Source organism: Schistocerca gregaria, chromosome 7 (assembly GCF_023897955.1).
Source record: "Schistocerca gregaria isolate iqSchGreg1 chromosome 7, iqSchGreg1.2, whole genome shotgun sequence".
NCBI lineage: Eukaryota > Metazoa > Arthropoda > Insecta > Orthoptera > Acrididae > Schistocerca > Schistocerca gregaria.
This window is the reverse complement of record NC_064926.1, coordinates 28,859,220-28,873,214: the sequence shown is the minus strand read 5'-3', so window position 1 is coordinate 28,873,214 and position 13,995 is coordinate 28,859,220. Positions and strand designations below refer to the sequence as shown.

The 13,995-nt window shown below is 38.1% G+C and overlaps 1 protein-coding gene across 1 annotated transcript in view; it reads right to left on the bottom strand.

Annotated features, from left to right (window-relative positions):
* LOC126281764 (protein unc-13 homolog C-like) overlaps nt 1-13,995 on the bottom strand; it is a 1,053,980-nt gene that overhangs the window by 140,450 nt on the left and 899,535 nt on the right. Inside the window, exons 22-23 of the mRNA XM_049980962.1 lie at nt 4,909-5,005; nt 4,606-4,827 (exon numbers count right to left, since the gene is read on the bottom strand). Of these exons, the coding sequence (XP_049836919.1) occupies nt 4,606-4,827; nt 4,909-5,005 (319 nt within the window). The remainder of the gene's footprint in view (nt 1-4,605; nt 4,828-4,908; nt 5,006-13,995) is intronic.

Here is a 13,995-nt window from a genome sequence, read left to right as displayed (position 1 = left end):
ACCAGCCACATCATAAACAAACTCTGCTCCCATCACTGCAGAGTTTTTATATCAGTATGACTACCAACCAGCTGTCCATCAGTATGATTAGGTACCACCAAATGAAGTTGACTACCTGGTGGCACAACAGGCAGCTAAGCACAAGATACTCATTTTCAATGGCTGCTTCACAACCCGTACCATTATACCCTTCCCTCACCATCAGCTTTTTTTAATTATTCAGAGGAGAGTTATCCTTGCAACACATCATTTGCTCTCATAATGATCCCAGCCTAAATCTCCAGTAACCCACTGCCCCCGCACCCTCAATCCAACAGTTTCCCCATCCTCTGTCCAGTCGCACAGTCCCAAATCACATTCCAATAACACCTTCAGTGCACTTCGTTCACCACTGGCTTTGACAACAGTGCATCAGATGTTTTCCTGTGTATTAGCCACCCTCCCTTCCTCATTCCTGGCTGGTAAACCAGCTGCCTACCTCTGAGCTACTAACCAACGACTCCCAATCCCTCTCCCTGCCTCCCACCTGTCTCCCTCTACTCATCCCACCTGACACAACACCCACCACTATGTAGTTGTCCTCTGAAATGCAGCAATGACACTGTTGGTCCAGCAGTACCATGCAAGAGTAGTGCCATGTGTATGTGCGTGTTTCTGTTTGTATTTTACTGTAGCTCAAAAAAGGGTTCCTACATAAGCTAGCGTGTTTTCTTTTTTTTTGTGTGTGTGTGTGTGTGCCTATTGATGACTCAATGTTTCTGCTTTTCAATGAGTATTCTCCTTTAATTCAAAAGTATCTACAGTCTACCAAAACTTTCCTACAACAATAAAATAAAAAGATAGTCTGGCAAACACAGGTTATTACAAACTTGTTATAATTAATTAACTTTCATCTTATTAATTATAATTACCTCTCTATCAAGGTATGACATCTGTTTTTAATTGTTCAAAACAATGTTGTTGCTCATTCACTGTCACTCCTAATAATATATCTGCCATTTTTGCTTTCGCCTCTTCCATAGACTGGAAACATGTTGCGTATAATGCAGTTTTCTTTATAAAAAGGAGATAATAGTCACATGGGAAAAACCTTGTGATTACTGCAAAAAAATACCTCTCAACCATTCCCTGCCCCCCTTTTCCAACCTCTAAAGAAAAGGATAAAATAAATAAAGACTGTGCACAGAGGGTATTTTGGGCTAGAGTGTTGTCCTAGGGAAGAATCCATTATTTATCTCACACAAATTTGGTCACTTTTTCTCCACAATTTGATCAGATGTCAATGTTGTGGGTCCTGATTAACATACTCAATACAGACAAAATAATTAGTTTTTCTTTCAGTTTCAGTTTTACTTTAATATTTGTGATGTCAAGTTATCTAAATGCACTACTTGGCACTTTGCTTCTGGGCTACACTGAAAAATCCGTGTGTGATGATATTTTGCTGTGAGTCTGATTCATTTGTCAATCATCCGATTGTCAGGGTATATGTTTCTCTGTATTTTTATTCCTGACTGAGGTTGTTTGAAAAATAAAATATGTTTTACTATTTTTTTCTTTTGGGAAGTTGAACAATGAAATCTATTAGAGTGTCAGAACATCTACTATAAACCCTTATTGCAATGCTTCATAAAATGTGCATCAAATATCAGTTGCCTTAATGTGAGTATTGCGGCAGAAATGAAGGAACAGGCTACCTGTCACTCAACCAACTTTATTTGTATGTGTGAGCAAGTTTTACTTCACTAGTTTTATATTTATTCATCCCCCTGTAGACAATACGATCTCTGAATGTGTATGTAAATTGATGCTAATTCAGTTCAAGGAAATGGAACATACAGATATACAGAAAAAATAATACAAATGCAATAACAAAATGTCATCCACTAGATGATAATACAAATTCATGTGCATAGGAGCTTTTATTAAAAATTCGTAGTTTGTTTTTCATAGGCCTTTACTTTAGTTCTCCATAACCAGCAAATGTTTTCTTTAAATTCCCACGATTTAGTAAAGAATTTACATCAGACAAGAGCTGCCCATTACATGTTCAAATATAATGAAAAGACAATGGGCAAAAAGTGTATTTTCAAATTTGCCTTAATATAAACATTTTCAGAAAAATGTTATTGGCCAACATACTTACCTATCTAGCAAAACATTGTTCTAGTAGAATTTTTTTTTTTAAGTGTGCTTTACGTTTATTTTCATCATGTAGATTCTTGATGCAGACTGGCAGCTTATTGTAAATATGACTCACAAGCCTTTGTGCGTGTATACATTTTGTTCACTGAGTATGAACTGCTGTGCTGTTTTGGGTATTGTCACTGTGAAATGTTGCAAAAGACTGAAAATAGAGAAGTATGACATCCTGGTACCCCCTGAGATACAAAAATGGCCATAATTCTACGAGTAAGGCAGGGTGAACTGAGTTTCTGTGCAGGTTTTATGATATGGTCATTAAAATTTTACTTGTCATCAACAACAATCCCCAGCTATTATGTGGATGTTACTCTGCCTATGGCTCTGTCATCTGACATCACATCTAGATTTACATTTTGACCTATTTTCCTAAATAGCATATGACTTGTTTAATTTAGATTTAATGTCAACCTATTTTCATTGAAGTATGAGTGTACATTGTTCAGAATTTGATCCATAGTTATATGCAGTAATTGCTTTGTCGTATTTGTCACATTACTGTCATCTGCAAATAGCATTACACTGGCTGCACTGTCTGAGGTGTGAATGTCATTTATATGAACAATAAATAATGTGGGACCTAGAATACAGCCTTGTGGTGCTCCTGTTTCCACAATGTTTGCACCTGATACTAAACTGATTTTGTGATTTGAGTAATCTGCCTTCACACCTACACTCTTATACTTGTCACCATTTTTAAATAATGGCTTCACTTTTGGGATTTTCAACCCTCCAGGAAACACTCCTCCATTAAATGATAAGTTTTCTATGTATACCAGGGGTCTTGCAATCTGTGAAGCAGCTCTGATCATGACAGGTACCGACATGTCAACTATTCCTGCTGACATTTTAGTTTTCAAACATTTTATCACTTTTAACAATTCACATTGATTTGTTGGATCTACTCTCATGGCACAAGCAGTTTTGAACATTCTGGTTTTTCTTAATATGTGAATTTTGAGCAAAATTGTGTTGTTACATTTATGAAATAATTGTCAATAAAAGATTTTCCATAATTTTTTACTGTCTTTTTTTATTCTGTTGTTTTTTCCATGTACTTGTTAATGATTATTCTAAATTCAGGCAAGATTTACAACTGTACCAACAATTCTGTGCATTCCTTCATTAGAATCGTTTATCACCATTCCATGCCATGCCTTGTCATTATGCAATAACATCTAGTATGTGGTGCAGGAACACACTTCAAACTGTTGTCACTGGAATACAATATCAATAGAGTGCAGTAGTAACAATGCATCATGTTTTAAGTCAGATGCTTTTCATATTAACTTGAAGCCTGTCAGTGTAAAAAAATTGGCAAAGTTTTATTCTGCATGGAATTCATAAAAAGAAACAAAAGCATGAATATTCAGTTCTGGTCTACAAAACATAGATGTTCAAAAATTGACCTGTAGTTCCATTCTTTTACAATACTAAATAAGAACAGCTTCACAGTTATGTGACAAATTCTCCTGAACACATTTCACTTAACCAAACTTGAAATTGTGCAGAGGGAAACAGACCTGGAGCCCAAGAACCCACCGACAATAACAAAGACCACTGAGGTTGGTTAGCACAATAGAGGTAGGTGCAATCAAGCAACGAACATTACAATTCCGTACTGTTCTTCACCTATTATTACTTGCTTGTACAACCAATTATTTTCCACAGCAGAATCTCCCAGTGATCTGTAGCACTATGATTCAAAACATTTATTTTGTCAATGAGAAGTTCAATTCCCCCTAGAGCCTCTCAGAATTTTTTGTCTTTTCTAGTAAGCTGAAATTTCCTGAGAATTGCTAATTTTGAGGGTTCTGCAGGCAAGTCACTACCGTGGCACATGAGATTTTGACCACCCTCACTTGTAAGAGTGCAAACCTCATATACTGCCTACAAAGAACCAAAAATTTCTGGCTATTTCTAGAAAAACTGGGTACACAAACTAGCACAAATTTTATCTATTCAACCACCATGCCAAAGGAATGAAATTTCATTACAGTTAAAAATGATTCCAAAGTTAATTTACAGTAACAGTAGCAGCTGTAACTACTGTGAATCTCAGAATGTTGCAAGGTGCCTTCAGTTTCATAACAAGATTTTCCACCTACAAGGTTTGCTTCCTCAGATAATAACTATGTACCTTAATATCTCAAGCTGAGAGAAAAATTTGCAAAATAAAACAATAATGTATTGGTCAGTGCTTGGCAGATTCAGGTAACTATAATAAGAAAATAAAAATACAGAAATTGTTTTACCAGAGAGCTGAGAATACAGCAGCTGCTATCCTTTTAGCACCAATACTGACCAATTAGTGAAATTGAAAATATTTCACAGGTATGAAAAAAAATACACAAATTTTCATAAAAAAACATTGGCTTTCCTACAGATTTACTTAAATCTTACTATTCGCTCCTCCTTGAGATGAATAGGAAACTCCTTTTTGACGATGTCAGCATACTCTACCAATACTTTTACTATTGTCTTGGCAAAACGTTTCATGTAGCGTTTCCATATCTCAGGATCAGGGCATTCAAGCTTTGAAACAACATCAAAGCACTGCGTCAACTGGGTGAACACATCAACAACTGAATTTGAGAAAAGAGCATGTTCACTGCTTCTCTGGAACTGGAAATCAGTAAAAAAAGATCAGTGAAGTACCCTTTAAATAATTTATTACATTTTTTTAATCACTAAAATATTACTTACACCATCCTTCTTGTCTCTAGTAAATGCTCCATGCAGGTATTCCAGTGATACATCATCATTCTCATTAAGCCACTGCATAACAAATGGTTCAAACCACCTAGAAATAAAATATTGGAAAATTCATATTGGACAATTAACTGGATCATAAAAGCTATATTTTTGACACATAAGGAAGAGGTGATGAGTTAAGACAGGCTGAATGAAAACGACTGCTAAAATATTAAGCTTTTGGACAAAGTCCTTCTTCCAAAATAAAAAACATATTCCCAGAAACACAGCTTACATGGCCACTGTCTCTGGGGATTGGAGCCTGGAGGCAGCAGAAATTAGAGGGTTCAAATTCCATGAGAACTGAAGCAACTGTTGAAATTACTGATGTTGTTGTATGCTGTATCTTCCACTGCAAGATAGTTGAGTTTGCAGTTTAGTAACAGTTTCACAGTGGCAGTTCACATGGATAGACAGCTCACTAATAGTTATATCCACATAAAACCTGCACAGTAATTGACTAAAATGATATATGAGGTGACTGTTTTCACATGTGGCCCTATCTATGATTGGATAGGAAATGCTTATGACTAGACCGCAGTAAGGAAAGGTAAGAGTATCCATGTGTCATCAACAAGACTGACCTGTGTGGTGTAGGACTGGTTGCAGCAGTCACACAGGGACATACTAAAATACTGTGTAGTCTGGGTGGGCATGGAATACTGTAATGGAGATGAGGGCAGGCTTTTGGTAGCATATTCTTCATATTGGGGCATGGCTAAAAGTAGACGAAGCTCTAGCAGAGGATATGGTTCACTGTTCCAAGGCTTGCATGTTATTATATGGAAAGGGGAGAACTGTTTGGTGACTGGTTCACAGTAGTTATTTGTATGGAAATAATGATATGAGAAATCTGGTTTTGGTTTTGCTGGACATTATACTATGTCAGTGTAACACTCTGGCAAAGTTATCACCACATATGGATAACTACTGCTTTCTTCTGTAGGTGTCATGTCCACAGGTACTACAACTATGGGTTAAAGACTTTTTAATGTAAAATGGGTCACAGCTACCTTTACAGAGTTTCTGTCAGTGGTCTGTTTATACGTTTTATGGAGCCATTTGTGTGGTGGAGATAGTCCTGGAGGAATGATCAGATGCTATACTTGTGGTGGAGGCAGATCATAAAGATACATCAATTAATCTGCACCAGACAAGTTGTTAAAGATGTAAGATGGTTAGTGTGCTGGTGTAAGCTGGTGCCAGATAGATAGATAGAGGCCAACAGCAGACTCGCAGGGAAGGCGCCACCAATGCCCTCTCAGCCGCCAGTATTTAGATCATTGCTGCGGACCAGAAGGTGAGTTAGTTCAAGTCTGTCGCAAGCAATTGCACCAAGTAAGTTCCAGAGTCATCAGCCACACACAGTGGAAATTGCAGTAGTTAGCTCCACCACTAACTCAGAGACGGGCAGCACATAGCAAGCATAGAAGTGTACATAGCAGACTTTCTTGTTCACCAGCAGTGAGGAAAATGTGTATCATATACAACATAATGAATATCTTGAGTTAAGTAAACTTTTCATACTTATGAATAAAGAAACCAGTTAATCTATGAGTGCAGTTTGTGTTATAGAAAGAGGATACTGGCCACCAAACAACATCATCTCCTTGCTCCCATGGTGCAACTCTACAGAGACAATGAGATGACATATATGTTAGAAAGGTTCTTCTACGGGGGCAAAGAGGGGGGGGGGGGTGCATCAAAAGGATTACACTGGAGGGTATCGTGCTATTTTACAGATTTTTTTAGATGTGGCCTTCAAAGGAGAAAAAATTATGTTTCACTATGTGGCTGGGTAGGATATTTCAGGAGCATACTGGGAAAGGTGGTGTTACATGGTGTCAGTGTCATAGTGTTCATCAGTGTTAATGTACAAAGTGTATTATTGGCAGTCTGGAGGTAACAGGACAGGAATTGAGATGAAAGAATGATTAGTGTCACAAATGCACAAAGTACAGAAATATTATTGCTGATTTGACACACTTCGTTTCCGCTTCTCATATTATACTACTTTTGACATTGTCTTTATTTTTTTCCATAGTTCATTCATCCATTCTCTGTCCTTTCTTACACATATTTACATTCTCTTCTACACCCATAGCACAAACCCTGGTATTTCCTTTGTACCTTTAGCTGTAAACGGCTACACAGCATCTAAATTTCCTATGTTTAAACATGATTACTTCCCTATTTTTTTACACTTTCTCTTTACTTTAACAACAGTTAGAATACCATCTCTAACTCTGAACACCGAAATTATTTATTTCAAAAGTCATTTACACTACTGCTTCCTTTACCATCGACCCATATTTTGTTTCTATCTAGCCCCATGATAAAACTTTGTTTATTCTCTGCCAGCCCACTGAGAAAACCCCAACTTCGCCCTTGCTAAAACTGACAGTGTGCAGCCAGTTCCAGGAACAAGGTTAAAACACCAGATTGAAATATTCTTTCAAGAATGATGCACTTCGATAACCTAAGAACTATTAACATCACTTCCATCATTCTTGCAATTTCCCTGACTCCAACCTTCACAAGTTCCCATCCTACCTTCCCAGTCCTGAGATTGTACCCCCTCTCCACATCTACATCTACATCTACAAGGATACTCTGCAAACCTAAGTGCCTGGCAGATGGTTCATTGAACAACCTTCACAATAATTTTCTATTATTCCAATCTTGAACAGTGTGCGGAAAAAATCAACACCTATACCTTTCTGTGAAAGCTCAAATTTACTTATTTTATTATGATGATTGTTCCTGCCTATGTAGATTGGTGTCAACAGAACATTTTCACATTCGGAGGCCAAAGTTGGTGAGAAGATTCCACCACAATGAAAAATACCTCTGTTTTAATTATGTCTGCCCCAAATGCTGTATCATGTCAGTGACATTCTCTCCCCTATTTAGCAACAATACAAAATGTGCTGCTCTTATTTGAACATTCTTGATGTAGTCCATTAATCCTTTCTGGTAAGGATCCCAGCCAATGCAGCAGTACTCATAAAGGGGAGAGGCAAGTGTAGTGTAGCAAGTCTCTTTAGTAGCTTTGTTAAATTTTCTAAGTGTTCTGTCAATAAAACACAGACTTTGGTTTGCCTTCCCAACAACATTTTTTCTGTGTTCTTTCCAATTTAAGTTGTTCATAACTGTAATTACTAGGTAATTAATTGAATTTATGGCCTCTAGATTTGACTGATGTATCATGTAACCGAAGTTTAGCGGATTCCTTTTACCACTCATGTGTATGACCTCACACTTTTCATTATTTAGAGTCAACTGCCAATTTTTGCACCATACAGATATTTTTGTCTAAAGTGTTTTGCAATTTGTATTGATCTTCTGATGACTTTACTACATGATAAATTACAGCATCATCTGCAAACAACCAAGCCAGCTGTTCAGAGTGTCTCCTAAATCTTTTATGTACAAGAGGAACAACAGAGGACCTGCAACACTACCTTGGGGAACACCAGAAATCTCTTCTGTTTGACTCAATGGCTTTCCATCAACTATGAACTGTGACCTCTCCAATATGAAATCATGAATCCCATAACATAACTGAGACGATATTCCATAAGCACACAATTTTACTACAAGCCACTTGTGACGTGCAATGTGAAATCATTTTGGAAATCTACAAATATAGAATCAATTTGAATCCCTTGTAAATAGCACTCAACACTTCATATGAGTAAAGAGATAGTAGTGTTTTGCAAGAATGATGTTTTCTAAATCATTGTTGACTGTGAGTCAATAGTTAATTCATAATGTTCAAACACAGTATATATTCCAAAATCCTGCAGCATAGTGATATTAATGTATGGGATTTGAATACTGATGTGGCCTGTCAAAATTTCCAGTCTTTGGGTATGGATCTTCACCAAGTGAGCAGTCGTATATTATCATTACGAATAGAGCTATTGGATTAGCAGACTCTGAAAGAAAGCTGACTGGTATATTCTGGACAGGAAGACTTGATTTATGAAGTGATTTATGTTGTTTCACTACTCTGAGGATATTTACTTCTAAGTTATTCATGCTGGCAGCTGTTTGTTATTCAAATTCTAGAATACGTAGTTCATCTTCTTTGGTGAAAGAATTTTCGAAGGCTGGGTTCAGAAGGTCTGCTTTGGCAGCACTGTCATCCATAGTATTTCCATTGCTATCACCATTAGCATACTTTACACACAACCAGATACTCTTTATATTTTCTGCCAGGTTTCAAGACAAAGTTTCATTGTGGAAACTATTGTTTGCATTTGTGGTAAGTCCAAAAGATAGCCAGTCTTGGAGATTTTTCATTCATTTAAATTATGTATGATTTTTTAAATTGTTTCTGCAGCAGTGCTCGGAATCACTTTGTGTACCAAGGAGGTGCAGTTACATCATTTGTTAATTTATTTGTTATAAATCTCTCAACTGTTGTCAATACTATTTCTGTGAATTCAAGCCATATCTGGTCAACATGAACACCATGAATTTGGAAGGATTGGAGATTGTCTCTAAGGAAGGTCTGAAGTGAATTTTCCTCTGTTTCTTTTTTTAAAAATAGTTAAATTTTTCATTTCTTTTTGGACGATTTGGGGGTTACAGCATTCAATCTCGTTACAACAACCCTGTGTTCACTAATCTCCAAATCCTTTTTGAGGCTTGTAATTAGTTCAGGATTATTTGTTGCTAAGATGTTGAGGGTGTTTTCACAACCATTTACTCATTTACTATTGATGTCGGCTTATGAACCAATTGCTCAAAATAATTTTCAAAGAATGCATTTAGCACAATTTTGGATGATGTTTTATGCATACCTACAGATTTAAATATGAATTTTTGTCAACATTTCATGGGTGAGTTAAAATCACTATGAACAATAATGGGTATGTGTTTGAAATTAAACTCAAGTTTTCTTTGAACATTTCAACAATTATATCATCTATGTTGGGAGCTCGGTAGAAGGTTCCAAATATTATTTTATTTTGGTTGCCAAAACTGACCTCTGCCCATACTAACTTCTAATTCAATTTCTCTGCAAGATGTCACCATCAAGTGCATTTAGCCTATCCTTTCTGAACACCATTACATTCATCACAAATATTTTGGCTGAACTTTTCTCAGGCCTTAGCTAGCGTTCAGTGCCTATAACAATTTGAGCATCAGTGTTTTCTATTAGTACTTGAAGCTCCGGTACTTTCCCAATAGAGGTATGACAATTTACAAATGTTATACGGATGGATCCTGTATCTATGTTTTTCTGGTGTTTGGCCTGCACCCTTTTGAGGCTGGGGCTCTTTTTGTGTTTCCCCGAGACCCTATCACCTACAAAACTGCCCAGTACATGACGCACAGCCCCTGCTACCCATGTAACCACCTCCTGCATGTAATGGACTCCTGACCTATACAGTGGAACCCAAAACCCAACCACCTTATAGTGCAGAGCCCTCTGAGCCTCTGATTCAGATGTTCCACTCAGCTCTGCACCATAGTCCGCAGTTGGTCCTGTTGACTATGCTGTCCCATGTGTGTGTGTGTGTGTGTGTGTGTGTGTGTGTGTGTGTGTGTGTGTGTGTGTGTGTGTCTGGTTGTGTGTGTGTGTTCTTAAGAATAGAAAAAGAATGCACAAATTATGATAGAAGTAACCATCAGGTTTGGACTGATTCCCAAATTCTACTCACCAAGCAGTGGCAGGAACACACATATAAAAGTTATTACAAAAACCTGAGAGCTTGAGGTGGAAGATAGTATAATGTGGAAGACACAGATTACTGTGAAAACAACGTGTACAAGTTAATAACAGTGTATTTGATAGAGGCGTGAAGAGGGCAGCAAAAATTGGAAAGGTCAGAAAATGAAATATCTAGAAAAATTATACTGAATGAAGAAAGACATAGTTATTGTGATGAAATGCTGAGACCGAAGAAATTAACATAAATTAAGGTCAAGTGGGTGGTGGGAATGAAGAACATATTGTAGTGCCAGTTTCCTCCTGCAGAGTTCTGAGAAACTGGTGTCTGGGGAAAGAGTACAGATGGCAAGTGCAGTGAAATAGGCACCAAGCTTACAACAGTCATGTTGCAGAGAATGCTCTGCAACAGGATATTGTGTGTTGTGGTATACACCCTCTGCCAATGCCCACTCATCCTGACTGATGGCTGGGTGGTAGTCATGATGATGTAAAAGGCTGAAAAGTATTTACATAACAGCTGGTCATTTCACATGTGGCTCTCCCTTTGATAGTATATGTTTTGCCAGTTACAAGGCTGGTTGGTATAAGTGGTGGTAGGAGGGTGCATAGGGAAAGTCTTGCAGCTGGGACAGTCACAAGGGCAGAAGACATAGAATAGGGAGATAGGTGCAGCAGAAGTATAGGGCCTTAAAAGGATATTAGAGACACTGACAGGACAATGAAAAGCTATTCTAGGTGTGGTGGGAAAAGAGGCTGTACCTCATTTTGGGGAACAAGTCTAAGAAGTCATGGCCTTGTCAAAGTAGCTAATTAATTCATTCAAGACCAGGATAATACTGCGTGACAAAAGGTGTACTCCTAAGTTGTTTCTTGGAGGAGTCAGTGCTTCGAGGATTGTATGTGATGGCCAAGGGTATCTACTTTTGAACTAGGTTGTTGGGGTAATTTTGAGCAGTGAAGGTGTAGGTGGGAATGGTGGTGTATTGCTGTAATGAGTTGCATCTGAACAAATACGTCTGAATTGATTGCCAAGGCTGTAAGGGAGGGAATGTTTGACCTGGAAAGGATGACAACTGTTAATATGTAAGTACTGTTGTTTGTTAGTAGGTTTAATGTGAACAGGAGTGTGTGGCTGGCCTTCAGTTAGGATGAGATCAACATCAAGGTAAGTGGCATGGGATGTGGAATATGACCATGTGAAATTTAATTGGGAGAATGTATTTAGATTCCAGGAATTTGAACAGGTCAGTCTCACCATGAGTCCATATGGCAAAGATATCATCAATGTGTCTAATCTACACCATGGGCTGAAGACTTAGGGATCCCAAGAAAGCCCTCTTCAAGCAAGGCATGAAAAGGTTGGCATAGGAAGGAGCCATCCCTGTTCCCACGATTGTACCCATGATCTGTTTGTATGTCGGCCCATCAAAGATAAAGTTGATTAAGGTGAGCAGAAAGGATGTCCAAACTCTACCCTTCATGCTAAACCTCATCAGCATTTTTCCTTTGCACCTCTCACTTTCCCTTCAAACCCTTCTCAAAGAAGAAGAGGCACTGGCTTAAAAACACTTCCATATGTAATACCTTTATATATGTGTGGTCTCCAGCCAGTACTTGGTGAGTAAGTTTTATACTTATCCAGTTAGATTACATTGTCAAAAACTGAATATTTTCATTGATACATTAGCCTGCATGGGCATCATTCCCTCTTCTGTAACCCTCTTATCAGTCTTTGTTGTCATATATCTTGTTCAAAGTTTCATCTGCTTTCTACTTTATATGTTGGTCCACTCGCTTATTTGTCTGTACCACTTTCTCCAGTGTCTTTTCTAGCACAGATTTTCAGTTACATTTTCTCCTACAACTTCCTCTTTCTTTTTGTCAAGTTTTTAAAATGTTGTCTCTTTTCAAGACTTTCCCTAAAGACTTTTCTCCAATCTTTTTTGTACCATGTAGGTGACTTTTCTGACAAGAAATTCTCACATACGCATTACCTCTTGTTAACCACTGTCTGTTCTCATGATTTTCGTGTGAATTTTTCTGATCTTTTACCTTGCTTTTCTTCCATTTTGCTATCTTTTGCCACCCTCTGCTTTTCTTTTTTGCCACTCCCACCACCTCTAATGCTCCAAACTCTCTTCTCTTGCTATGATGAACCTCATAACATATTACATCCATTCTTTTTGAAAACATGCTTTTGCATTATCAGAACTAAGGAAGTACATTCTGTCTCTTGAAACCTGCAAGTTCTCTGCCTCGTGATGACTGGGTGAGGGGTGCTGTCCTTAGGTTAGTTAGGTTTAAGTAGTTCTAAGTTATAGGGGACTGATGACCACAGATGTTAAGTCCCATAGTGCTCAGAGCCATTTAAAGTAAAACCTGCAAGTGCCTTGGAATTACTCCAAAAGGCCTAACACTGAAAATTACTGTTTCTGTATGAAATCTCACTCTAAACCAGCCTCTTTTACAGTTTCAAGTACAACAATCTGTTGCATTTACCCACCCAACCTGTGACCTATATGCCTTGTCAAGCAATTCCAACTCCACAAGACTTCTCTCCTTCTACAAAATCATGCAGATATCTGGTCCTCATGTGTCCTTGTATGATATCATCTGCCAAACCAACTTCAAACTGTAAAAACATGTCAGACATCATCTCAGAAAGCTGTCCCAACTTGTCTAAACGAATTCAACCTTGATGTTTCGCTTCCTGTCCCTCTGCAGCCTCCCACACAGCAACATCATCAGCCACCACTGCTCTCCTACAAACTCAGCTTGGCCAACCTCCTTTACATCACCAAGCCTTCACCACTGCCCCCAGAACAATAATAAATCACAATTACAATAATTTGGGCCCGAACTCTTTGCCTTTACAAATGTCTGCTTGTGTCTGTGTATGTGCGGATGGATATGTGCGTGTGTGCGAGTGTATACCTGTCCTTTTTTTCCCCCTAAGGGAAGTCTTTCCGCTCCTGGGATTGGAATGACTCCTTACTCTCTCCCTTAAAACCCACATCCTTTCGTCTTTCCCTCTCCTTCCTGAAGAAGCAACCATCGGTTGTGAAAGCTAGTAATTCTGTGTGTGTGTTTGTGTGTTTTTTCATTGTGCCTGTCTGCCGGCACTTTACCACTTGGTAAGTCTTGGAATCTTTGTTTTTAATATATTTTTCCCATGTGGAAGTTTCTTTCAAACACACACACAGAATTTGAGCTTTCGCAACCGGCGGCTGCTTCGTCAGGAAAGAGGGAAGGAAAAGAAAAGATGAAAGGATGTGGGTTTTAAGGGAGAGGGGAAGGAGTCATTCCAATCCCGGGAGTGGAAAGACTTACCTTAGGGGAAAGGAAAGGGAAAA